Below are 25,933 nucleotides of genomic sequence, written 5' to 3'. Positions count from 1 at the left end.
ATCCATTTGTTTCCTATAGCTGCTTATCCTCACTAGAGTCACAGGTTTTCTGGTGCCTAACCCAGCCATCTCCAGGCAGTAGTTGGGGGACACCCTGAACTGGTTGCCAGCCATTTGTAGAGCACACAGGGACGATCAACCATTCACACTCCCATGCTATCCCATGATGCTATTATATGCAGACTGTAAGTTCATGATTGTGAACTTTAATTTTAAACAAGAAAATGTGCAATTCCTGAAAAAAATTGCGTGTGAAGGCGAAAAAAAAACGGTGAAAAAGATGAAGGGACGGACGTTGAATGGTGAAATGATGTTGAATGTTTAAATGGCTTGAATCTGTGAAGTATTCTGAGTATTAAAAAATTTGAACAGTTTGAGTAGGCTGAATAATGTAGGAGATACAAGGGAAAATGAAATTCATAGAATGGCGGGAATCGGGGTATTAAATTAGTTATGGAAATGATCCCTAAGGCGAGATGAATGAGCTAAATATTGAAAATATGAAATGTGAAAGCTGTAAATATGAAATTTAAAATCACCTAATCGTTAAATCAATGGGATTTTGGACGTGGAAAACGGAATTGTGGGAAGACTGAATAATGGAAATGAGTAAAATACAAGCAGTCGTCGCACGAATAATTGGAATAATATGAAATTTGAACGGTGTTAATCACATGAACTGGGAATAAATTCAAACGCGCCGAAAAACGGGCGGAACAAGAAAAGAATAATATATCGCCCTCAAACAATGAGGATAAACGGCGCGGTGATACAGATATTTTTTCTTTATTTCTTTTGTTTTTATATTTTTCTAATCCAACAGTTTTTTCAAACGCATTTTAAATCCCAGTGTCAAAATAAAAAAATAAAAATTAAAAAATATAATTGTCTTAAAAAACAGACCCGGAAGTAAAAAGCGATCCATCGGAGGTGACGAACAAGAAAGCAGTTTGTAGCCTGACTGCAGGGACGCATTTATTTTATGTCTGCATTTTATTCTTATCACCTTATTTTATATATGTTTCTAATTTTTTAGATGATCAAAGCTTCTCTTAGCACGTTGATTGTGACGTGATACCAAGCTGCTATGATCTGTGGTTATTTTTGCTTTTTCGACGCAAAGCCTGCTGGGTAATATGCTAAAATACTAAACCCAAAACTACGTTGATTGAACGCATTAAGAATTCCTACAAAGTGCACGAGAAGGTATGTCAGACTTACTTTTACTTTCTTACAGTATAAATAAATTGATGGATAAAGTCATAGGAAAAGTTTATTTTTATTCTAATGTATTGTTGTATAAATGTGTTCGTTTAGTTTATGCTGCTAATAATTTGCTAACCCTGAATTTAAGAAGGATCTCATCTCCACTGTTTCTGTGTTTGTGGTTTCGCTTGTGTATGTTGAAATGTTCGATGATAAATTGCTTTTTTTTAATTTTTTTTTTTAATAAAAAAATTGTTCAATGCACCACCACTCGTCTAAACACGGTACTGTGTTTCACATTGCGTTTGCGGAAGTTTAAATAAGTAGCCCAATCCAGGGGTTTTCAAATTTTTTGGAGTCAGGGCCTCCTTTTTGGAAAGTACATTTTTCGAAGGACCTCCATTGCAAATGTTTGCGGAAACAAAACAAACAAAATAATTTAAGGCAAACATAAGTGTTCTTTTTTTTAAAATTAATTTTGACAAGTATATTTATTGCTTTTCAGCCAAACTGAAGTTTACGAAATAATTACTGGTCTAATCCACTCATTTTGCCACTTAATGTTTTTTTTTTTGTGTGTGTGTTTTAAATCGTAGGTCTAGTTATCATTAAATTATATTACATGGGGGTGGCACTCCTCAGGAGGCTGCCATGTCTGTTATTGCTAGGGACAATGGTAAATGCAGCACCTCATGCTGTTCGTAATGAAAAAACGATCTAAATCTGACACATTGTCCCTTTAAATATTGATTTAATTATTTATTTAAGTATTTGTGATTTGATGTCCGGACTCTTAAAAAAAATGTGAAAATGCATCCCTAGCATTGAATGAGTTAGTATCAATTAAAATGAAATCAACACAAATACATATTTTTTTTTTATTATTAACCTAAATTATTTCATGGACCCGTAGCAGTCAGGCCATGGACCTCCGGGGGTCCATGGATCCTAATTTTAGAACCACTGGTCTAATCCACTCATTTTGCCACTTAATGTTTTGTTTTTTGTTTTTGTTTTTTTTCTTATTTTGCTGCATTCAAGGTGAACCAGGGTGGCCACAGCCACTCCTTGTCACTCTCTGGCCATCCATTGTCTTTTGTGGAAAAATTTCAATATATGTCTTTTCTACTCTTTTCTTCTCTTTTTCTGCATATGTCAAACTGCCAGTAATTTATATTAAATACCTGCTTATTTAGATTTAAATGTATGAAAATAAATTCATTATTTTATTTGACAAACCCTTAACTGAGGTTTCGTGACACCCCATAGAAAACATTTGCATTGAACAGGAGGCTGACATGTTTTTCCACCTTATTTGTGCTATGGATACCCGAAGGAGAAGAAATTTGTAAATGTAGTGAAGTGGTAATAATAGGGCTGGGAAAAAGAAATCAAATTAGTCTGATTACTGTGTCATTGTAAAAATCGAGGATTTGAAAACTGTCAAGAATCTACAAGGTAAAGCAAAAGTGGCAGAACAATAGATGTGTGGTTTACACACATTTATACAAAAGTTCCTAACTATTTAACTGTGACATTTCCAAACGTTATGCACAAGTTATGAATAGTTACTTTTTGCACCAGTTATGAATGTTAACTTCACTTTTAAACTCAGTTGAAACAAGTAAACGTTGTCCAAACATTTTGCACAGGGTTAGTTTCCCTTACGTTTGTGCTTCTCAAATAGGAAAGACAAAACATTTCTCACTGCCCCACTTGACATGGTGACTATAAAAAAGATCATTACCTATAAAAGTGTATGTATACCTAAAATTCTGTCCTTTTTAACTGTAATACAAGAAAAAAGCAATTTAAATAAACTTTTCCTAATGCTTACATTTTATACAAATTACAGGTTAGTCTGAAGCAGAAAAAAAAAAATACAACTGAAAGCATCAAAGTGCCTGAAAAAAAGTACTGTATGTCAAACTCGAAACATCTTTGATCAACTGAACTGTTTGACGCTGGAAAAAAAAAAATCAATGTATAATAATAATGTAAATTTATCTAGAACATGTGTCAAACTCAAGGCCCGGGGGCCAAATCCGGCCCGCCACGTCATTTTATGTGGCCCGTAAAAGCAAATCATGTAAGTTTCCATGACCCTTGCTAAACTCTAGCTTGTCGTGTATAATGAAAAATAAAGTTGAGATTTTTTTGGTTTGTTCAATTACAGGAATATAAACAATTAATGAACAAACTAGATTGCTTTACTTCTGATTTCAAAACAACTAAGCCATTAGTTTGTTGTGTACAGTAATAATACTATGAGATCATTTAAAATCAACTTAGTTTCCTCAACATATCGGCCCAATGAAGGAAGTTCTTGCTACAAAATGGCCCGCAACAAAAATGAGTTTGACACCCCTGATCTAGAGCATTAACACAGGACCAAAGGACTACGTCACATATCATTAAATGTATGTTTGCAAAATAATAGCCCATTAAAAGATTTGTAGAACCTGTCAAATGTTTGTAAACACCAAGGTCAAGTTGTCTCAAACCCATTAAGATGCCAAAATATTCTTGAAAATATATAGCTGTGAACTGAAAATCATTCCAGGTCATGAAGCAAAATCTACAGCAAAAAGCTGGCACCATAAATGCTAACTTTGAAGAATCAAAAATCCAAAACTTTGTGGTTTGTATAATGTGGTGGGACAGTGAGGTTTAGCTTCACGTGGAAGGGGGCGGGGGCCTCAAGACAAAACTTTGTGAAGTTACTAAGACTGTGTTTTTCTTTGTGTGTGTAGTCATGTCGTTATCTGAGCAGAGGGAGAGGATCCAGCAGGAAGTTGAACTTTTACAAAAACGTTTAGGTGCCAGCAACAGTGAGCTGCAAGAAGTCAGCAGCGACGACACAGGTCATCTTTACACTTTTGATCAACTTTGTGTTTTTATGCCAAATGGAAATTAGCTTTACAAATTGGAGGTGTGTGTGTGTGTCTTTGACGTCCTGTTTGATGAAGCAAACAGACGTATCATGATGCTGTGTCAACCAACTTGTGATTTTAATGTGTTGTCTTGTGATTAGATGATGATTCCAGTGTGGACATGGATCAGGATGCGGGGCAGGTAATACGCACACATGCATAGACACCTGCACAGAAGAACCCTAATTTTTACACACAATGAAAATCATTCAGTAGGAGGACTCTCTGATATTCTTGCTGGTTACACATGCCTTTGAATTAACCGGTTATTGCATTAGATTAAACAACCCATTAGGGCTGCACAATTAATTGAATTTTAATCGTGATCACGATATTGGCTGCCACGATTAATTAACATTTAAAAAGCTGGCCACGTACATGTAAAATCAAGCACTTTCAGTCATCCTATCACCGGGGGGGCAAACACAAGGTTAAGACTTCATTAAGCTTAAGAAATAGCAAGCCAGCAAATCCCGCAAGAAGGGCGGCAGCATGCTTGGTTTATGCTTGATGCTTCTCCACACATCAAATGACGTCATTTGGCAACCACACCCCTGCGTGCGGAGGCCGCGCGTGCCAGATTTTCCGCAACGTGTATCTTCCAGAGTTTCTTGCTTATCAAAGTTCGGTGGTACAAACACTTTTATGATTTGGCCGAAAAGGACTACAGTGACCTAAATACTGTAAACAACTCCTGGTGAGCACGCATGCTGGAGAGGGTTGAGGCGTCTTTTAAAAAAAGCTCGGAACAATGTCGATCGTTTGAATCTACTAGGATTCTCTACTACTGTTGTAGAGTAGTGTTGTTAGTATGCTCTAGATTCTATTTACTGGCAAAATATCATCTGACTATGGGGGATAGTCGCACTGAGTATAAAACGCTAATGCAAGCCAGTGAGATATCGCGTCTTCTTTTCACATGGAGCGTTCACGCGTCAAGCATAAACCAAGCAGCAGCCTTAACTGAGAGACTGGAACGCAATGACAACGCTGAAGTTGGCTTCGTGAGCGCGCTCCCTAGAGTTCAGGTTTCAAGTCCACCTTAAAACCCTTTAGATGGCATTGTGTCCCACATGTTTGCATAACAAAAGCTTCTGCTTTTCTCACACATTTTGAAAAATCAATTGGCAAAATATTGGAGTAAATTCAGTTTGAAATGACCGAAAATACCATTTTGACGGTTGATTGATTAAAATTTGCTTTGAAATAAATAATGTGCTTAGTTCTAAGTAGGCTACCATTTGTTTGCACTCAGCAAGTAAGCTAGTTGTGGTGCCCTGTGTGCCAAGTTTTTACATTTGTTATAATTATTATTTACTTTATTTGTTTTAGTTTATTATTATTCTTTTTAAGTATCAAACCTTGAAGCCTTGTTTATATCCTGCTTGTTTAAAAAAAGTACATTAAATATAGATGTTTGACCAAACATGATGAATAATCATGATTAATTGTCGTGATTTCAAAATATACCAAAATATCCGTGATTATTTTGGACTTAATCGTGCAGTCCTACAACGCAGTCTAGACTACATTACAGAGGTCTATGAACAGTACATCTATTCAGCGCCGTATATAAAAAGAGTCTCATCAACTTAAGAGCTTCCGCTTCCCACCTCCATGGATGCTGATTGGCTCCAAACAGACACATTCATTTCATGGAGGAGCCATCTTGCACCTAATTGGTGTTGTCTGTGCTTAATTTAACAGGTTTCCGAGTGTTTCATCATTTAATTTTAAAGGAAAAATATGGTGAAAAACTGTGAAAAATGGTAATGCGTGGATTTCATGTGTCACATGCGTCCACAGCGTGTAGCTCTTGTGACTCTCAAGAGATGGAAAATATAGCAGAGAAATTGCATCCCCAGGATGGTTGGACACCAAATAACATTTTTTTTTTTTTGACGCAGGGTTGTTTTGTTTTTTTAGGTCTCACGAAAAGCAATTAAACAGCAACGGCTAGTGATGCGCTACAAGGTGGCTCTGTTAAATTCATCAAACTTAAATCGAATCAGCAGCCTCTCGAGCCACAAACTCTAATTTGGCCAGATTCCATTTATACTATATACGTCACTGCATCAACCTATCTACTGCCCCCAGGTGGCCTAAACTGGCAGCCGCACAAGGTTGAAGTGAAATGAATTAAAATGATTGACAGAAAGTGTTTAGTTATTTTCATTTGTATGTGATTACACCATTACCGTATGAGCAAGTACTGAGTGTTGCATTCGAGTGTTTTTTTTTTCCATCAAAAAAATAACATCTTTTTTTATTTATTTATTTTTTTTACATTTTGTCTTTTGAGGGGCTAGCCTGGAACTGATTGACACATTCGTTAATTTTGATTGATGATGATGATTTATAAGTGATTTCACTTACAAACTCATATCTCAGGGAACCACTGTACATTGGATCAGATAGTCTGGTATATATTTTCCCATTATAGTCGACTAGAGGCAAAGCTATGATTTTGCTTTAGCTTCACAAGTTTTAATTTTCTGTTTTATGTGTAGTTTTAGAGTAGACCTCAGCTCAGAGTGCTTATAACAGCTTGAAGACTATTTCTTTACCTATACTGTATGCCAGGCTGCTGGTTGTTTGTGTTGTTTGTGAGTTGAGCTCACTTCCATCATTGTACACAGCCTGTATCTCAAGTTTGCACTTGCAAGAAAAGCAAAAAAACCTAAATCACCAGTCATACAGCATTTTGTCCTGTATTTACGAACATGAGGGTAGATGAGTGGTTATCTCATCCACCTCACTGTTAAGGGACCCAACGTCAATAATTGTTCTTGTCCTAGTAGGGAGCCGCCTTTTTTTGTTGTTGATTTCCCTATATCATGGCTTTCTGACCAAAAAATTGAGATAAAAAGCTTTTGTGAATAGAAAAAAAAAGAAATTTACTTTTTATGCTTTGACCATACCTAACCTAATAAAGTAACAAACACAAATTGACCATTGATATGTCCAATAGCATGTGTGTGTGTGCATGTTTTCAGTCAACTGCAGGTTTGCTGGCTCAGAGGCAAAAGATCGAAACGGATATCCAGGACTTGGAGAACTTTCTGGGACCGCACAGCCCCATCAGTGAATCAGGTAGCTTCTGCTTCAGTTTCCTGTGATGTAATCGTTCATCAAGTCACGATCACCCCGTGTGTGTTTATTAGATAATGATGACAGCAGCAACAGCAGCAGTGAAAGTGAGGTCAGTGGACATTCAAACAATTTTGAACATGTCTGCTCAACAACATGCTCACCAGCCAACTTGTGTGTGTATGTGTGTTGGTCAGCTGGGTCTGCCCATGACGGTGGACTCATGTCTTCAGATGAACTTGGTGTACCAACAGATCCTTCAAGAGAAGCTCAAGCAGCTGGAAACTCAGCTGTCGCATAACCAGAGACAACAGGTCGCTAAGGCACAAGCATATATTTACACTTACATTCACACACACACACACACACACACAAAATCACGCATGCACTCCCACACAATGCCTGCACGCACACTAAAAGTCACACAGACACGGATACACTTGCACATACGTATTCACACACATAGTGGAGTAACATCATGGTGGTAGGTCCCAGTGCAAATATTAGTATTGTGTCCCCAGACCCCTGCCCTAAACACAAGCCTGTGTGTGTGCGCACACACACACAGCCACTCGAGAGAACTGCTTCTTGCCCAAAAAAACAAAAGAAAAATAACAACTACAGTTAGTTTCTGCATTTGAATTCATCCACCAAACCCATCACAATACAATAAGAGTTTACGTTAAGTGTTGGATTTTCGCTAAGGACTCTGTACTGTGCAGCGCTTGTGCCCGTCGTCATTCCTCTGCGCCTTGCCTTCCTCTGGCTGAAGCTTCCTCGTTTATGTCTGCCAAAACTCGGGGTAGGCCGGTGTTGAAATCTATATTTGATCAAGTTTTGTAGATTCCACACTATTGTGCACTAAAATCAATGGCAAATTGTATTCATATTCGCTTGCTTGCATAGTGAAGGCTTACAAAGAATGGTCTCTCGGAACGCAGCTGCTGCACTCCTTTAAACATTACACCATGCGGCCTTGAATTTTCAATAAACGCACATGGAAAGAGCCATAGTGATGGGACGCTACATTTTTGCCTTGTCTAGGCTTAAAAACACCATCTGGTTTTACGTATTTTAGCTTTAGAGTCATCATGGTTCTTTTTGTCATTTCCTATTTGAGTGCTGTGTTATTTTGCTAAGCTTGATGACGATAGCGCTTACAGCCTCTAGCTCTCCAATTTTTTTCCTCTTGCTCCAAATATGGTACGTAATCAACTCACTGTGCCAGACAGACACCAAGGTCAGATGATTTCGACAAATTGTCATTTCCTTCTCCCGTACCAGCCACAGGGCATGACTGACCTGCCCCAAGCTATTCAATCTATAAAATAATTCAGGATATTTAATGGTTATTTTTCTTGAATGGCCCTCGATGTTGATATTTACGACTTTGTACACACATAGTCACACATTCAAATGTATGCAATCACACACTAAACATTCATACTAATACATGCAGTTTTGTGTACAAATAAATGTCTCCCAACCTGTGGTGAATTCTGTTCATACATTTATATACCATTAGGGTAAGGATGCAATGATACGCAGGCCGGTCACGGTATTTACCCTTTTTTCTTTTTTAATTTGCACTGGGTGATCATTGAGACTTCTGCAAAGAAAGCCTTTGTGGCACGAGTCAAGACAAGTGTGTGTTCAAGTTTAGCATTTTTTGTCCAGCATTTTGTGTCGAATCAAACGCTTTTAAATAATTTGAACTTGTCTTAGTTGTGTTCAAAATAACACAAATAATGAACTAATTACACAATAAAAATCACTGCCAAAATATTCAGAAGCTACTGTATTTGAAATCAAAGAGAGCTGCTTGGCTGGGTAGTGACTGTAGTTTGTTTGTTTGGTATGTATAGATTTGATGTGTGGCAAATGCACAATACAGTACAAGTCTACATGGGGCCAATTTATGTGTGTACGTCGACATGTCTGTTTATGTGCAGAGGGAGGCACTGTCTCATCTGTCCGGGACAAGCCGAGAAGCGGCCAAAGAAGAGGCTGCATCCTCGTCGTACCCAAAGCAGGCCAACTTATTCCTGGGCCACTTCTTGAAGCCGTATTTCAAAGACAAAGTCACAGGATTGGTAAGGTATTCTTTCACCTGACAGCTTTTAGTCATCCGACATTTCCACTGATTGCAACGCTGTTCTGTCTGCCTCAAGGGTCCTCCTGCCAATGAAGACACAAAGGAAATAATGATGAAGACGAAGGGTTGCCTTAACAACAATAAGATGAAAGTCAAACGATGTAAGGACGCTGAGCAAACCATCACAATGGCCCCAAACAACATCGGCTTTTACGTCTTCATTTTCTCTGGGTTTGTTCAGGGGAGAGTTGGCAGAAGACGTTGTTGATTGACTCTGTGTCCAGAGACAGTATGAGGAGACTCATCCAGCCCAAGCTTTCCAGGTTGGAGCAGCTCTGCTCAACCTCCTCTACTTCTTAGTAGTTCCTTCTTCTCCTCCTCCTTTTTCTTCAACTTCATCCAAACTTCTACAGTAATTTGTACTACTTTTTTTTCTTCTAACATGACTTTTTATGACTTCTAACTTCTAATTTCTTTCAACTTTTTTCTTTAGATTCATTTTTCCTTCCTTCTCATCCTGCTCTTTCTCCCCGTTGGTCCTTCCTCCTCCTGCCTTTCTTTTTTTACTTCTCTCCCTACTTCTTCTGCAACTCCATCTTTTTTTTTCTTGTACTGTATTTCTAATTTTCTTTACTTCCCCCACACCTTCTTTTTTCTCCTCATTCTCTCTTTTCTTTCCTTTTCATTATTTTTCCCTTCTTGCCTTCTTTATCCTCATCCTCTTTTTCTTTATGTTCTTTCTCTTTTTCTTCTTTTCCTCCTTTCTTGTCCTCCTTGTTCTTCTTCCTCTTCTTTCTGTGTTATCATTTTTATTCTCATTCCTCTCCTCCTTTGTCTTCTTCCCCTTCCTTTTTTCTCTTCCTCCTCAGTCCAGTCTTTCATTATTGTCCTTTTCCTCTTGTTATGTGTCAGAATTGACTACCTGAGTCAGAAGTTGACTTTACCGGACAAATCTGAAGATGACAAGCAGCAGGTCAAAGTTCACATCGAAAATCTGGAGAAAGACATTGAATCCATCAAGTATGACATTAACCTTTACAGTGGGACCTTGGTTTTCATGGTTAATCTGTTTAAGAAAGTCTGACCAAAATCGAATCATACCTAAACCAAAGCCTTATTTCTCATTTGAATCTATGTAACTCCAGTTATTCCATAGCAGAGACCCAAAAATGTGGACAAAAATACATTTTATAGAGATTCCCATAGTTTTACATAGGGCTGGCTGCATGATTGTTGCCAAAATAAAAATCACAATTATTTTTGGTCAGTATTGAAATTGCATTTATTAATCATGATTATTCATCATGTTTGGGCAAACATCTCTATTTATTGGCATTTTTTTAAACAACTAGTATTGTATATAAACAAGGTTTCAATGCTTGCTATTTACAAATAATAATAAACTCAAATAAATAAATGAATTACTCAGTAAATAATAATTAAAACAGTCACCCAAGACATGGCAAAAACCTGGCACACAGGCAACACAGCTAACTTACTTGCTAAGGGCATACCAATGGAAAAAAACGATGCCTTCTTAGAACCAAGCACATTCTTTACTTTTAAGCAATTTTGAAATAGCTTTTTTTTTTTTTTTTTTAATTACAGCTATAAAATGTATAAACTTTAAAATATTTTTTGGTAAATAGCCATTTTTCTAGATTATATTAAGTTTTATTTTCAAACTATGTAATATGGCATTTGTTACAATAACATACATTTACCATGCACAATAATATTTTAATAAATAAATTTAAATGCACAATATTTAGAAAAAATATTGATTTGAAGTTAACTACCATTAGTTAGGAGTACAATATGGATTCTGTCATTTCATGTCAATGAGGGTTCGCTTTCTTGCCCCAAATTTCAGCGAGATAGACTGCTTGCGTCTTACCTCGAGCGACGTCCGTAAAGATAACATAACTTCACGTTAGCCGAGGAAGTTAGCTGCAGTAGCTAACGTACAGTGGTACCGAAGACAGTAAATCAGGAAGTGGACGTGATTGGCTGCGGCAGCCAAAGAGTATGAGTCACATTGAGAGGAGGGACGCGATGCAGGCTGCAAATTGCCAGTTCAGGCAGGTGACGCGGGAGCAAAAAAAAAACCCCAAAACTTAGCAGTTTTGTCAGATTTGGACGAATTTAAATGACTGACTTTCAAAATTGCAATATATTGCCATTGCAGTTATTGGCCCGTGCCTAATCAGGACACTTACCAACCCTAACCCTGCTCAGCAACACGCTGGCTCGTTGGGGCAACACTGAAGCACTACCTCCTAAAGTCAGTCCTTCAAAATTAAAACATTCCAGTGTAATATCTAAGAGCTGGAACAAAATTTTAGTGGAGTGAAAAATTAATCATGAAAACGGAGGTTCTTCTGTACTTGTTTAAACATAGAATCTTATTAGCATCCTGTCTGTGCTTGTTGAGCGTGTTGCTGACACTGGTGGGCTGTGATTTTACAGAATAAAAAAAGAGGAGGAGCTAGTTGGGGATCGGTACGATGACCATGACTGGCACAAGATCGCCAAGGTCGACGTACGTGAGGACTTGTCAAAGATTGTTTACAAGTGCAAAGTTCACCCTCTGGATTCAGAGCACGTAGCTAATCTCTGTGTCAGTTTGAAGGACTTCGCGAGGCGGACGACCTTCGGCTCTTCTGGCAGAACTTCCTACATCCTGCCGTCAACAAGAACCGCTGGAGTTCAGATGAGATTCAGCGACTGAAGGAGATCAGCATCAAAAATCAGGGGAAAGACTGGGACCTCATCGCTCAGGAGTTGGGGGTGAGCAGGGAGTATATCACAGGTGCATCACCTGAGGTTTTTTGATGACTCGCTTCCATTGTTTTATCAGACAGGACGCACCGCCTTCATGTGCCTGCAGACGTACCAGAGTTTCATCTCGACCTCTCTAAAACGTAGCACCTGGTCCCAAGATGAGGACCAGAAGCTCACACAGTTGGTTGAGAAAATGCGGATTGGGAACTTTATTCCATACACACAGAGTAAGAACACCTGCAGCGTCATGCATCACAACCCCATCCCTGACCACACTTCTATTCCTTCTTCAGTCAGCTACTTCATGGAGGGTCGAGACACATCTCAGCTTATCTACAGATGGAGTTCAGTTCTGGACCCCCAACTGAAAAAAGGACCATGGTCCAAAGAGGAGGACAATGTCTGATGAACAAATACATCATATGGTTCTGAAGTGCGTGTCCAGTCATGTGTCTGCTTGCTTGTTTGCTCTCTTCACAGCTTCTGCTGAGGGCAGTCGCACGCCATGGGGAAAAGAGGTGGTGGAAAATCCGTTTGGAGGTTCCAGGACGCACCGATGGAGGTTGCAGGGATCGGTGAGGAGAGCCAGGATTGATAAGATTTTTATGATTCCTATTCCCTTTTCAGTCCTATTTATCAGTTCAACTCTTTATCAATTCTCTTATTTATTCATTTATGGGAAAATAGGATGATAAACAGGTAGATTAGCATCCACTATGTTTTATGTCCTAATTGTATCTGTAAACAAGATACATGTTCAAAAGTAACATGACCTTAAAAACCGAGGTAAGTAAGGCCTTAAGAAACCACTCAGCTGTGAGAATCTGTCATCTCACAAAAATATACTGTATAGTATATACAGGTAATTGTGTTGAGTGAGGCATCAGGTTAGAAAAAAAGTATCATGAAAAGGCAACTTTTTGGAGCTTTTAATCATGTTCCTGTGTTGATTCCGCACCCCAAACACTCCCAAAGTATTATTTTCTTTCATTGATGCATTTTTTTTAAGCATTCCTTATTTATTCTGCGCTCTCACACGAGCCTCGTCTATGCAGCTCAAAATGGCCTGAAGTGCGCTTATGACGACACGAGCAATTACTAACTCCCACACACCTCCCCTTACGGCTTGTGCATGAGAAAATGCATACCTACTTTATCCACATAATTTAGTTTTGTTTCAGTTCCGGAGCTGAAGTGGAGAGATTATGAACTGAGTCGCCCAAGTAAATAGTAAACATTCAATAGCCACAACGTTTTACTCTAGAAAATGTTGAAGTGGCTAAAATGTCTGCCTGGGAGCAAACAGCCGGACAATCAGCTTCAGTAGTAAATAATTCACCCAAGGGCGGAGCTTTTGTTATAAATACTGGGGACTGATTTGATAGGAGGAAAGCATTTTACCCATCCTGCCTTGGTGAAAGCGAGGAGAACCTAGCAGTAGACCGGTGCGAGTATTGCCAGCCTCTTGAGTCAGACAGAGTCTTTACTTATGTTCATTGAAAAACAAATTCACGCAAAAACATTCTCATCACATTAGCAGTTAGTACCAGAACTTTCTACAATAAGGCAAAACAGAGCTACTGTAAGAGTTACATGGACTAGTAACAGTAGAGGTTGTGGTAACGTTGCCTTTGGGTTTAGCGCTGCCAAGGGAATTAGAAACCCGACGGGCTTTTAAAATTTAAAAGCTGTGTGTGTGCATGCCTATCAACTTTGCAATAATTGCAAGTTGCCCTATTTTCATCCTTCCATAAAATGTAACCAAAGTTTTGTGCGTTTGTGCCTCAAGGTCCCATGCCAAATTAATACTGTAAATAATGTTGCCACGTCTGTTTAGCTCATTGTGTGTGCTGATGTCATGAGTCTTGACTAGAATTGATGACCGTATTTAGTAAAAATGGCTAATGATGCCAAGGAAGTGAAACAACGGAACGGTTCTCAACAAGTTTTCAGTTTCCATCCCATAGATATGGTGGAGTGGACTCACCGGAATGATGTGAATAACATAATTAACGGGACGCACAGGAAAGACATGGCTGATGCCACATGTGTCACATGACCCACAGATATTTGGACTGCCTGAAGGAAGGAATCAAGAAGGGAGCTTTTGACGACTATGAACGCCAACTCCTTGTCCAGCTGGTGGATAAACATGGTGTCGGTGCGTGTCCCTCGCTCTCACCTTGATTTGCATGTTAAAAACTTTTTTTGTGTGTGCTGGAGAGTATTTTTTTATGTTGTATCTTGGTCGGCAGGTCGCTGGACGAAGATTGCAGCAGAAATTCCAAACCGTAATGATGCTCAGTGTCTTCGAGAATGGAAGAAATTGATGAAACCCGCAAAAGAGCCTTTAAAAGTACACAACAGGGTTAGCATTCTGGGTTAGCACATCACACAATAGAAAATTCTTCATATTTGTTTGTGTGTTTGTATTTTGTTTCTTTGGCAGACAAAAAGAAGACCAAAGACCCCTCAAAACAAAAAGACCATCAAGCAAAAGGATACCAAGATGAGATCAAGCATCAAGAGGCGTCTTAAAAAAATCAAAAAGGAGGACAGCAGTCAGGATGAAGACGAGGATGAAGACCAAATAAAGTACATGGACACTGATGATGAGAAGGAGATGGTGGAGGAGCCAGTGGAGGGGACTGGTGAAGAGCAGGAGCAGCAGAAGGAGGAGGAGGAACAATATCTGTTCCCACCCATACATGAGTGGATCCCACCAGAAGAAAATCAAAAGTTGAGTTTCCCAAGCCCACAGCTGGTGAGTTTGGAACCAGCATCAGAGTGTCCCCTCTCAGAAAGACCAGCACCTGTTCGGTCCACGGTGGTGGCTAAGTTTGGCCATTCGGTGGTAGTGGGCCCCCCGCCCCGTGAGCTGAGCTGGAAGGAGCGCCACGCGGATGGCGCCATGCTGATGGTGTCACAGAAGCACCTTCATTTGCACCTGTGTCGCCAGGCCGACAAGTTGAGCAACCTCCGTCAAGACCTCAAGAAGGGTCACATGAAAGACAGGGAGTTGGACTACAGGCTGCAGGCTGCCGTGTTACCCTGGGTAGGCAACGTGCTCACGCCCAGCCAAACTACACGCACACTGGCCGATGTCCTCGGGGAAAAGACCGCACTGAGCTCTACCCCAGTCTTTAGGCTCCTCCTCCATGCCATGATGGTAGACATCTCGGGCTGTAAGGACGTCATCCTCAGGCGGAGTCAGGAGAAAGTGACGTCACCAGAGAAATCGCGGAGCACCCCATGCTTAAAGGGCCCCGGGACTGTGGCAGGCATGTTGCGGGCCAAAAGGGCCCGCCCTCCGGACGTGCAGAAGGTGTTGACAATGCAACAGGCTCCACCCACTCGCCTCCTCCTGCAATCCGCTCCTTCATTCTGCCTCCTGACCACACCCCCTTTAATAACCACTCCACCACGAGCGCCGCCTCCTTTTCCAAGTCAACCACAGGTCAACTTTTTTCTCTCTAGCAAACAGTGATTGATATCTTGATTGATTAACATGCTTGTCTATCCCCACAGATGTCACACTGTCTTGCGCCCTTCCTCCCCCTTGCCCCATCTCTTCCCATCTGCTTGCTGTCAACGCCCTCTCTTCCTGTGTCCTTGTCATCGTCACTGCCTGCGGGCCCCACACACCTGCCATTGAAAATGCCCCTTTTAGCTCCACCTCCTCCCGATTCCTCATCTGTTGCACCTGCCTCGGCCCCACCCAGCTCCTCCATCACTATTGACCATAACTACACTCGCCCCGTTGTCAACCAGCCACCCATGGGGATTAAGCGGGGGCTGGATGACGATTCTGAAGGCGTAGTTCTCACCAATGAAGGGAAACGAGTCAGGAAGTTGACTCAAAAGGGCATCGAATTACAGGTCAGATTTTCACTAATGGGCAATTTCTCCCTTTTCATTGATGGCATTGTTTACATTATTGATTTACATGCATGTGCACACATGCACACATACTTGGCAAACTTATCGTCACACAGAGACAGTTTTGGGCTGTTTGTCATTCACACATGGGTCACAGGCAGGTCTCATTTATTTGGAATTGCAAGCAACCTCGCCAAAAAAGTCGGAATTGCACATTAGGCCCTGCCGTGTGAATGTGGCCTATGCACATATACTGTGCATGACTTCACTTGTAAAATGATGCACTGACACACAAGAATGCACTTGTTATACTTTTGTCGGCAGGCTTCGGCTACTAAAAGGAGGAGAACTGGTTGTCATGAATCCAAACCCGACAAAGGTGGAGCCACACAGGTGACTCTGGGGCATGTCCAGGTGGTGAAAGCTCTTCCACTCATGCTACCTGCAGTCCTCAAACCTCTCCCCTGTGCCAGTAGTCCCTCGCCTGTGCCTTCCCAGAGGGCAAGTCTGAATGTTGACCTCTCGCTGGTGTACCTGGGGTCAACAACAGAGGTCAATGATTGGCTGAGCGGCCTCGGAGGCGTGGCTGTGCCACATACGGGCAACTCTCTGCCCTACCTGCCGCCGTGCAGCAGCAACCTCAGTGCCCTCACTGCCATCCTCAGAAAAAAAACTCAGCTTACCTGCAACGCCGCAAAACTTTTAGAGTGTAATGCCCAGATGCAGACGACGTCTCCTTACCTGCCTGATGCCACTTCTGGCGAAACAGGTACACACATGCACTCGCAGACACACTTCCACACACTGTGACTGAGGTTGCTATCCTTGATATTGACAGAGAGTTCGCTACGTACTTTGGTGAAGGATCGTTTGGGCTCCAATCCGGCGTACTTGCTGTTGAAGGCTCGATTTCTGTCCGTTTTTGCCCTCCCTGCCCTCCTGGCCACCGTGCAGCCTGATGCCACGGAAACATCTTCATGCACGCATCCCAGTGACGTCAAGAATGTGGAGACGAAAGAAAAGACGCAACAGCATAACGTTCATGTGAGTCCCGCTTTCACACACGCATGTGCGTGTTTTTGTGTGTGATACATGTGTGATAGACCTTTGTGTGCACCTATGTTTGTGATTATAACATGTGTGTTTGTTTGTTTGTTGCACACAGATAACGTTTTCACGCGATGCCTTAGGAGCTCCAGCCAGTCACTTCTCAGGAATGGGCACCATTGGTCCTGCCCAGCCACAACCCAGTGACTCAACCAGTGAGAAGCTTTGAATGTTTTGAATTTTATTGACTTTTTTCTGTTCACACATTTGCTGGGATGCATCACAAAAGCTCTCATTTTTAATATTATTTGTTCATCTGAGCTTATTTGTGCGTTAAAGTCAGTGTGTAGAATTGAGTGACATTTAGTGATGAACTAAGCGAGTGCAACTATTTTCCACCTTACCGGCGTAGTGCTCAACTCTATTTACTGACATTGGCTTTCCGAAGTGTTCCATGTGCAGATATCATTTACATGTTGATGTTGATTTTTGATATGCCACCTGAGGGTTCAAAGGTCAACCGGCACTCAATGTTGGTTTTCGCCCTTGCTGATTAAATGCACTGGTGTTTCCAGGTTCTTCCAACCTTTTGATGGTATTATGGACTGTAAATGACGAAACCCCTGAATTCCTTGCAATTATACATTGAGGAACATTGGGCTTAAACTGTTCATTTTTGTAACCAATCATGGCACCCACCTGTTCACAATTAGCCTGTTCATTTTTGGGATGATCAAAACGGGTGTTTTAATGAGGATTCTTTACCCTTCTATTTTTTTTCCCATCATTTTTTCCCCATTTTTCGAATATGTAGCAGGCATCGAATTTCAAACAAATTAATATTTAAAAAAAAAAACATCAGTTTGAATATTTAATAATTTGTCTTTGTGGTGTATTCAAAATAATCTAGGTTAAAAAAGAATTTGCAAAACATTGCATTCTGTTTTTATGGACAATTTACGCACCATTGAAATTTCATGGCATTGGGTTAGTAAAATAGTTTGACACCAACTTGATGTTGTCTTTCAACCAATCTGATCAGCTATTTTGGATCAGAGGATGTTTTGCACATTTTGTTGATTCTGTTATCAGCATCCATTCATTCCTTTTATTTAACTTTGTATGTAAAAAAATAAATACATAAATAAATAATAAAAAAAACTCATTGAGACTAAAAAAATCTTTTCCAAGAGTGACCTGGCATGGAGTTAAAAAATATATAGTTACAACAACATAAAACAAAACAATGGTCATACACCATAAGTACATACTACACAATATGCAGTATATACACAGCCATTGTCATTACATCATTTAAAAAAAAAATCTGTGAAACAACAAATTTCCAGATTTTAAAAACATCACACAGTTCACAAACAATAGTTTTGAACTCCCCCAAAATAATATGAGAAAGCGCATTCCATGAAAAGCGAGCAGCATATTTGAATACAGCGGTACCTCTTATGAAAAATTCAGCTTATAAAACGTCTCGGCGGAAAAACATTTTCTCTAGTAACAAAATTCAAGGTACGAAAGGTGACATTGTTGGCATATAAGATAAGACACAAGCGCTGGCACCAACATGACTGCAATGTAATACATTACCACCGTGATGTCTACCATATTTGTCAGTTTGTGATTCATTTATTAATATGCCAGTTTGCACACAAAAGAGACAATAATTTTTTGCATTGATGTTTACTGTGGTCTTTCACTTTTGATCTTTACTCCTTTTATTTACACTTCCCAGCAACAATTCACACCGTGGAACTAACAAACATAAAATTGACTTTAGCTACGGCTATCATTGTACATATTTACATAAAAACACATATGTAACATACCACTTTGGGCCATCGCCTCAATCGTTAGCGTTGTTAGCACGCTGTTAGCACTTTAGTAATGACATCACACAGGAAACACTTCGAATAACTCCAAACTAAACTTAAGCAAACGTCAAATATTATTGCTCCTGTCGACTTGTAAATTATTCCTGGATCACTGGAAATATACAATAAATACATACAAATTAAACGTTCGAAGAGGTGTTTCTCTCTCTCTGCACTCATCCCCAACTCACCAGCACCATCTCAAGGCAAACAAGTGAACTGCATTCCTATTGTCAACTGCTACAATTAATATATTATTCGTTTATTTGTTACATGACATATTTTGCTTCTAATGCACTAATGTCATTTTAGTATGTATTTGTTGCCATTTTTATGCATTTTTATAATTTCATAATATTAATTTAAAGGGTTTAGGAGCATTTTGGGGATTTGAAATGGATTAGGCCAAATGTGGCCCGTGTTCAATTTCCATCCGGCCCGCAGCCTGTGTCATAAAAACAATAACGTGCGGCCCGCATGAAAACTGAATACATTGGGCAGCAGCGCTGTTACGTGCGTGTGCTAATTGCTGCCATCTATAGGCCCAATCAGGAACAGCAAATTAGTATATGAGTAATTGACTGTATGAGCCCCTAATTTTCTAAAATGACGACAATCAACAAAAGGAGGAAAGTTGTCTGCGAGGGCCGACGGTTCAAGGATGGGTGGAAATTGGACTATTTCTTCACTGAAATACAGAACAACTTTGTCTGCTTCATTCGTAATGAGACAGTGGCTGTTTTTAAAGAGTTCCAATATGAAGCGACATTACCAAACAAAACATGCTGACGTATATGGCAAGATCACAGGTAATGAACGCAGCGAGAAACTGAAACATCTTGAAGCTAGTTTAATCTCACAGCAGCAATATTTCATAACTTTTACCGACAGCTGGATCAGGACAAGTCCGAGAGATTCGAGCATTTGGTAAGAAAATGCTATGCTTGTTCGGGTCCACGTATTTGTGTGAGAAGACATTCTCGGTTATGAACTTAAATATGAGCCGTGTGAGGACACGGCGATCGGACTCTCACTTACAAGACATCTTGCGCATCTACACTACTGCCATAGAGCCACACCTGGCCTTTGTCCTGCACTCCAGATCTCAGTTCCACCCATCACACTCATGCGGACAAGTCATTTTTCATTTATGATAAGTCTGAAAACGTTTTTTTTTTTTTTTTTAAGTTTTCACTCCAGAATAATAACCATTTAAAAATCCAATCAACATTTATATTTACTAATGTTATAATTTAAATGAGCCTTGCACTTGTTGATTTGACTATTACTTGTTCATTTCTCTGTTATTGTTTAAATTTTTTATAAATATTAAACTGCCATGGTGAGATTTTTTTATGTTTCAAATGTAATTTGCACCCAAGTCAATTACTTCTGTTCAACTGTTACAAAAAAGTGTTAAAAAAAGTGAAGTGAATCTTCAATTTCAATATTTAATGTAAATTCAATTTTATATGCACGTTTCAAATGAACCAAAACACATGCTTAAGATAGCTGAAATTAAAATAAAAAAACAAATGTGGAGCACAGAACGGCTCGCTGTAATGTATTTAAATTAATTGCTGTTATATGTAAAGAACGCCCGCCAAGGTTGGCCCCCTACACTTTTAACACACCAAATCTGGCCCACTTTGCAAAAACTTTTGACACCCCTAGATTAGGCTATTTACAAGTAAAAAGCAGCTCTATTTAGGAAAGAGTCACGGAACAAATTAATTTTGCAAGTAAAAGTACCACTGTACTGTCTTAACCAGCTCTGTCCTGCCCTCGGGATTCTAATCAATGATGCTATTGATCTGATCTGCTACTTGAGACATTACACCAAGAGTTTTTCTCACTTATGGTCCACATTATCTTTGGTTGGCTGCCACAAATGAATTTTGGCCACCACTGATAGATTTTGGCCTGACACTCTAACCATTAAATTATATAAAATTTTCTTTTGCTCCTTTGTAGTGGTATCAGAAGCATCGACAGCTCTAACGGTCTGGATTGGATCCCCCACATCACTCCAGCAGGTGTAATGGCTGTCTTGTCACATTACACTTGGTGTTGTTTTTTGTTTTATTGTTATGTATCTTCACTTGGAAACAGACCTCCATGTTGAACAAGGCCTTCGTTTAGTCATCAGCAGATATTTTGGGAAGAGTACTGTCAGGTTCATTTGTTAGACATTGGTAAGAAACTGTACACAATAAAGGAGACAAGGCAATCTTTCCAACTCATGCATGAGAGCAGCGAAGAGGAACTGGCCAAGGACAATTCGACTGCGCTCTGCCAGTCTCTCTGACCCCACTCACTTTTATTTCATACAGAGATCCCTAACAACATGAAGGTCCCAGCCCTCAAGGGGCAGGAAAAAATGCAAGTCTATGGCCGGTGCCTTGTGTACTTGTCCTTCTATGTGTGAGCATGTGGGTGAGAAACTAATGCATGGATGATAAAATATTTTACGCAGCAAGATAAAATATTAAAATAGCGAGACATCGATAAGAGTCACAGCTGCGGGAGCGCTCCAACTGGCAGGCTTGAGCGGCCTTCCTTCTGCTTGAGACAAAACAATAGCAAGACAGTTTTTCACACACTCATTCTCACAGCTTACCTTTTCTTCTTTGCAAGCAGTTATATTTTGTAGCAGATTTATAGTCACTATAATTCTATAGCACAATCATTCACACAGCAAAGCATTTCTTCATTGCAAGCATTTATATTTTGTAGCAAATGTATAATCACTATATTTACAATTATTCTAACAAGTACCAAAGCTGCCAGCCAGCATGTACAGTAATGTTTTTACCTCCCTCACACCCCCACCCATGCTCATTTTACAGAGGGTAACTCCATTGTACTTTCCACAGTTGCAGCGTTTTAAAGTTGTGTAAATAAATATGACTACTGTGCTACAACAGCGTCTCACTAAATGTAATGCTGCCATGCAGCAGGGGTACAACAAAAGTTTTCCAAGACAGTATTTATAGTTGTAATTGTATGCATATTTTTGGAAGCAGTTACATGTGCAACTAAAACTCAAGTTCTGCCCCTTTAACAATAAATGTTCGACATTTAAGTCGTAAGTCATGTTTTCCCTCTTTTTCTTTTTTTGGCACATGGCAAAAAATGCTTCATCATACTTGAGTTGATACTCGATAAACTGCAGAGTCAGGGACCCCTTTTAGAAAGCAAATTTTACAAGGACCGCCATTGCAAATGTTTGCGGAAACAAAACAAAAAAAAATAATTTAAGCCCAATAAAAGTTCCCTCTTGTTACTCTTTGTTACTTTTCAGCTATATTGAAGTTTAGAAAATAGAAATTGCATGCCTCCTTACAAAACGGATCAATTTCCTCCAACAGGTTGCTGCCAATTATTTAATCAAAAACGGCATTGTAAAATAAAATGCCACTTGAGCTTTGCTGGCTTCATTCCCTCATTGGCAAGCAACTATAGATGCAAAACACATTTTGACACATTTCAAAATAGTTATATTTAAAAAAAAAAAAAAACGGTTGAACCGATTGCCTTATTGAAGTCATAAATACTTTCACAATTTACTATAAAATGACATGAAATTAACAAATATATATTTTTTATTAATGACCCAAATTATTTTACGGACCCCCTGTAGTCAGGCAATGGAGCCCTGGGGGTCCACGAACCCCACTTTGAGAACCACTACATTAACTGACTCCTCTTGTGATCAAATTGGTGATTTTTTTTTTCACCTTGCAAATGGAGGAGTGTGAGCGGCCGCAAAAATCCTGATCGTGTAAAAGTATCTAAAAGGGACCCAAAAAAAAAAAACTGCTTTACTTGTGTGTCATGTGATGTGTGGGCGAAGTTTGGTCGACGGCAGTGTGCCACAAACCAACACAAACCTAAAATTTGTGCTATTTGCAGGCATATTATCCCAGACAGAGGTCGAGGGTTAAAAATACGGTAGCACACCGCTGCCTTCTTGGGACAGTATTTGACAATCCCAGAATGATCACGTTTGTTTCATTTTTTTTTCTTTTTTTTAACACCTAGGCAGTGCTTAGATAAAAGCCTGAGCTCCTCCAAAACAAAGAAGGTAGCACAAATAACAACAAAAGTTAAAGTATAGTTCTATCGGCGAGTTGTTTTGTTTTAACCTTTATTTATACATTACTTTTTTATTTGAAAACGACACCGTCAAATCAACATTGACAAGACTCAAAGTTACACATCCCGTTACGCTTTTGTTTTAAAAGAGCAAATGGGAAGTGTTTGTGTTATTGCGACTAAATGACACGCGCAGTCGGAACAGCGCGAGTGGCTCACCTCTTTTGAACTGAAGAAAAACTAACGTTACAGTTTCTTCTGTTTCTAGCTTCTTGTATAGTTCGTTTTGTCTCTCGCGGATTTTTTTTTTGTACGGCATAGTTTGCGCAGCAGGACGGACATGTTTTTGCCAATGCTGATTTTGGCTCTGTTTCCGAACCCGCGTCCGTGCCTACCGCTTGACAACCAGCTGTCCGGTAACAACATAAGCGACAAGACGGCCCCTCCGGCGGGCTGCGGCCCGTGCCAAGCAGACTTGTGCCCTGCGACTCTCGGCTGCCGGGCCGGCGTGGTCACGGACCGCTGCGGCTGCTGCTTGGAATGCGCCAACCTGGAGGGGCAAGCATGCGACCCGGGACAGGTCAACGTCCGCTTTGGGCTCTGCGGCGCCGGGCTGCGGTGCCAGGCGGATCCGCGACCCGCTGGATGGGGACGGGACCACGAAGAGGAGGATGAGGAGGAAGAAGAGCAAGTGTGCGTTTGCGAGGAACGCGAGGCGGTGTGCGGAAGTGACGGAGTGACGTATGCAAACATGTGCCACTTCAAAGAGGCCGCATTCTCCGACCCCAAACTGCAAACCAGCGGGAGGGGTCCCTGCAAAACTGGTATGGCATGAGACTGTGTTGGTGCATGCACACATAGTAGACATGCACGCGCATAGCAGACATGCAGGCACCGTAATGCACATGTCTCTCACATACACACAGGGCTTTTACTATCATAGTGGGGATATCTCATTGACATAATGCATTTCCAAGACCCCAACCTTAACCATTACAACAGATTGCTTAACTGTAACCCCTATCCTCACCTCAACCAAAATCCAATTCAAACCTAAATAAGCAAATCTTGAGCCTCCCCCCAAACGACTGAACTTGTGGGGTCCCCAAAGACAATTAAACCCCACCATGTCGCAAAAACCAAGGGCGCTCAGTCACATACACATTCAATGCACACATTCACTCCTAACCCCTTTCCTCATCACAGTTCCGGTGATCAAAGTGGGCCCTAAAAGTCAAGTGAACGGGAGTGGCAGCCATCTTATTTTCCTGTGTGAGGTATTCGCCTTCCCGATGGCAGCAGTGGAGTGGCACAAAGACAAGAGAGGCGATGGCAACAAACCGGACGAGGATGGAGACGACCATAACGATGTCGTCCTGCCTGGAGACGACCCGCACATCTCTGTGCAGGTGACGCCTGTGTGACCCCGCAAAATGGACTAGTTGAAGATCTAAGATAAGATGATACCCAGCTTCGTGAGAACCATGGTCATTTCTCAATATGAAATACAAAAGAGTATGGTCTTCCTAAGAGCACACACGAGACACATTTCTATGACAGCAGCAAGACAGAGAGATATTTATTTAGCCATTTTCACAAGTATCCAACAGTTGCATCCTCGATTTAAGATGAAGAAGATCCGGGCACCACGGTGGAAGACTGCTTAGCGCATCTCCCCCACAGTTCCATGGTCCCGGGTTCAATTCCACACAGTACAGAGGTCCCATATTCAATTCCAGTTCCCCCCGGCCTTCCTGCGATGAATTTGCATGTTCTTCCCGTGCCCGCGACAGTTTCCTTCAGGCTCAGGTGGACATAAGAACGGACAGAAACACAGCATACAAAACAGCCGACCAAAATGAATAAAACGTTAGTCTAGCATAGCATACAGAGCAGAAAAATGATTAGAATGTTAGCTTGGTGTGGAAAAAATGTTCGCATTTGCATTTGCCATGAAAGTGATGAGCGAATGTGTACGTCTATAGAGTCGTGGCGGTCCTCTGCAGTTTGAGCTCTCCAGTTGGTTGCAGATTGAAGGGGCGGAGCCTCAGGACTCTGGAACCTATCACTGCGTCGCCCGCAACAGCCTAGGCTCGACCTCCGCCTCGGCTGCGCTCGGGGTCTTACCAGCGGGTGAGGCTTCTCCGACAATAGGTCACATCATTCCGTTCTGTCTTCTGAATGCTCCCTTGAATGCATCGCATGGGCCGTCGCTTCTGATTGGTCACGTGACCATAGCTGCCCTCTGAAAGCCTGATGCTCTCTTCTGATTATTTACCTAACGAAGTCCACAAGTCCGCACTTCCTATTGGTTGCACGATTTCGTGCTCACTTCTGATAGGATACCCATTGAAATGCTTTCTGATCGATCACTCAATTACATATTCTCTCCTGATTGGTCATGTGTTTGTCATTCAGAGGAGCTGTCATCCTACTTGGCCAATCACGTGTCGGTCATGAAACAGCTGAGCGATGCACTGGACTACGACCATGATCTCTATTGATGACGATGATGACGCTTCCTCCCCACTATTTACTTTTCTTTAAAGGTTGAATAGTTTATATAGAGAAAGCAATACCGTAGAAATATAAAAATAGATGAAGATAAAAACGTATACTTATTTGTACTGTAAACATTGACAACGCGTTTGGTCATCTGTAAGGAGCTGGAGCTTTTGCATCAAGTTCCAGTGACATAAATGCAATGTAACAAAGCAAAATCCAAATAAATCAATTTTTACTGAAGTCAAACAGAACAGTATCTTTTTGCTTTAAACACTTACGACAGGACGCGGTTCCACTTGTGTACAACGTATGTTTGTATGTGTGTGTGTGTGTGTGCATGGGTGTTCTTTAAAAAGCATACGACAGGAAGTTGCTGCAATGACGTCTGTGAAGCTGATAACGCAGAT

General features: G+C 40.6%; 2 protein-coding genes across 5 annotated transcripts; both read left to right on the top strand.

Annotated features, from left to right (window-relative positions):
* Positions 1-869: 869 nt before the first annotated feature.
* On the top strand, positions 870-21,922 carry LOC148423179 (snRNA-activating protein complex subunit 4-like). 4 transcript variants are annotated; one of them, XM_088416035.1, is made up of 23 exons: positions 870-1,206; positions 3,960-4,070; positions 4,241-4,281; positions 7,136-7,232; positions 7,304-7,341; positions 7,427-7,543; positions 9,182-9,322; positions 9,401-9,485; positions 9,566-9,647; positions 10,237-10,344; positions 11,794-11,866; positions 11,950-12,114; positions 12,185-12,335; positions 12,402-12,508; positions 12,589-12,683; positions 14,175-14,269; positions 14,364-14,476; positions 14,558-15,565; positions 15,637-15,987; positions 16,312-16,756; positions 16,826-17,031; positions 17,153-17,249; positions 20,898-21,922. In XM_088416035.1, exons 2-23 carry the CDS (start codon positions 3,962-3,964, stop codon positions 20,963-20,965), a joined length of 3,792 nt encoding a protein of 1,263 aa, XP_088272161.1. In that variant the 5' UTR covers positions 870-1,206; positions 3,960-3,961; the 3' UTR covers positions 20,966-21,922. The 4 variants fall into 4 exon arrangements, with proteins under 4 accessions (XP_088272161.1, XP_088272162.1, XP_088272163.1 ...); XM_088416036.1 differs by having other exon boundaries at positions 871-1,206; positions 14,364-14,464; positions 20,898-21,921; XM_088416037.1 differs by lacking the exon at positions 20,898-21,922 and having other exon boundaries at positions 872-1,206; positions 17,153-18,199.
* Positions 21,923-23,219: 1,297 nt separating this feature from the next.
* Positions 23,220-25,766, top strand: LOC148423178 (kazal-type serine protease inhibitor domain-containing protein 1-like). Its single transcript, XM_088415547.1, has 4 exons — positions 23,220-23,845; positions 24,228-24,430; positions 25,007-25,154; positions 25,440-25,766. The coding sequence occupies exons 1-4, from the start codon at positions 23,362-23,364 to the stop codon at positions 25,523-25,525; spliced, it is 921 nt and encodes a 306-aa protein (XP_088271673.1). The 5' UTR covers positions 23,220-23,361; the 3' UTR covers positions 25,526-25,766.
* The last annotated feature ends 167 nt before the right edge of the window (positions 25,767-25,933 follow it).

Source organism: Hippichthys cyanospilos, chromosome 5, assembly GCF_059441005.1.
Source record: "Hippichthys cyanospilos isolate Australia breed blue-spotted pipefish chromosome 5, RoL_Hcya_1.0, whole genome shotgun sequence".
Lineage (NCBI taxonomy): Eukaryota > Metazoa > Chordata > Actinopteri > Syngnathiformes > Syngnathidae > Hippichthys > Hippichthys cyanospilos.
The sequence above is the reverse complement of the archived record's forward strand: the minus strand, read 5'-3'. Positions and strand labels throughout refer to the sequence as shown.

What these genes read in the sequence shown, in the direction of transcription:
- LOC148423179 (XM_088416035.1), top strand. Translation starts at nt 3,962, where the DNA reads ATGTCGTTATCTGAGCAGAGGGAGAGGATCCAGCAGGAAGTTGAACTT. An exon ending in TAAGATGAAAGTCAAACGAT is followed by an intron (nt 9,486 to 9,565) that starts GTAAGGACGCTG and finishes GGGTTTGTTCAG; the next exon opens with GGGAGAGTTGGCAGAAGACG. An exon ending in GGTCCAAAGAGGAGGACAAT is followed by an intron (nt 12,509 to 12,588) that starts GTCTGATGAACA and finishes CTCTCTTCACAG; the next exon opens with CTTCTGCTGAGGGCAGTCGC.
- LOC148423178 (XM_088415547.1), top strand. Translation starts at nt 23,362, where the DNA reads ATGTTTTTGCCAATGCTGATTTTGGCTCTGTTTCCGAACCCGCGTCCG. An exon ending in ACCCGCACATCTCTGTGCAG is followed by an intron (nt 24,431 to 25,006) that starts GTGACGCCTGTG and finishes GTACGTCTATAG; the next exon opens with AGTCGTGGCGGTCCTCTGCA. An exon ending in GCTCGGGGTCTTACCAGCGG is followed by an intron (nt 25,155 to 25,439) that starts GTGAGGCTTCTC and finishes TTTGTCATTCAG; the next exon opens with AGGAGCTGTCATCCTACTTG.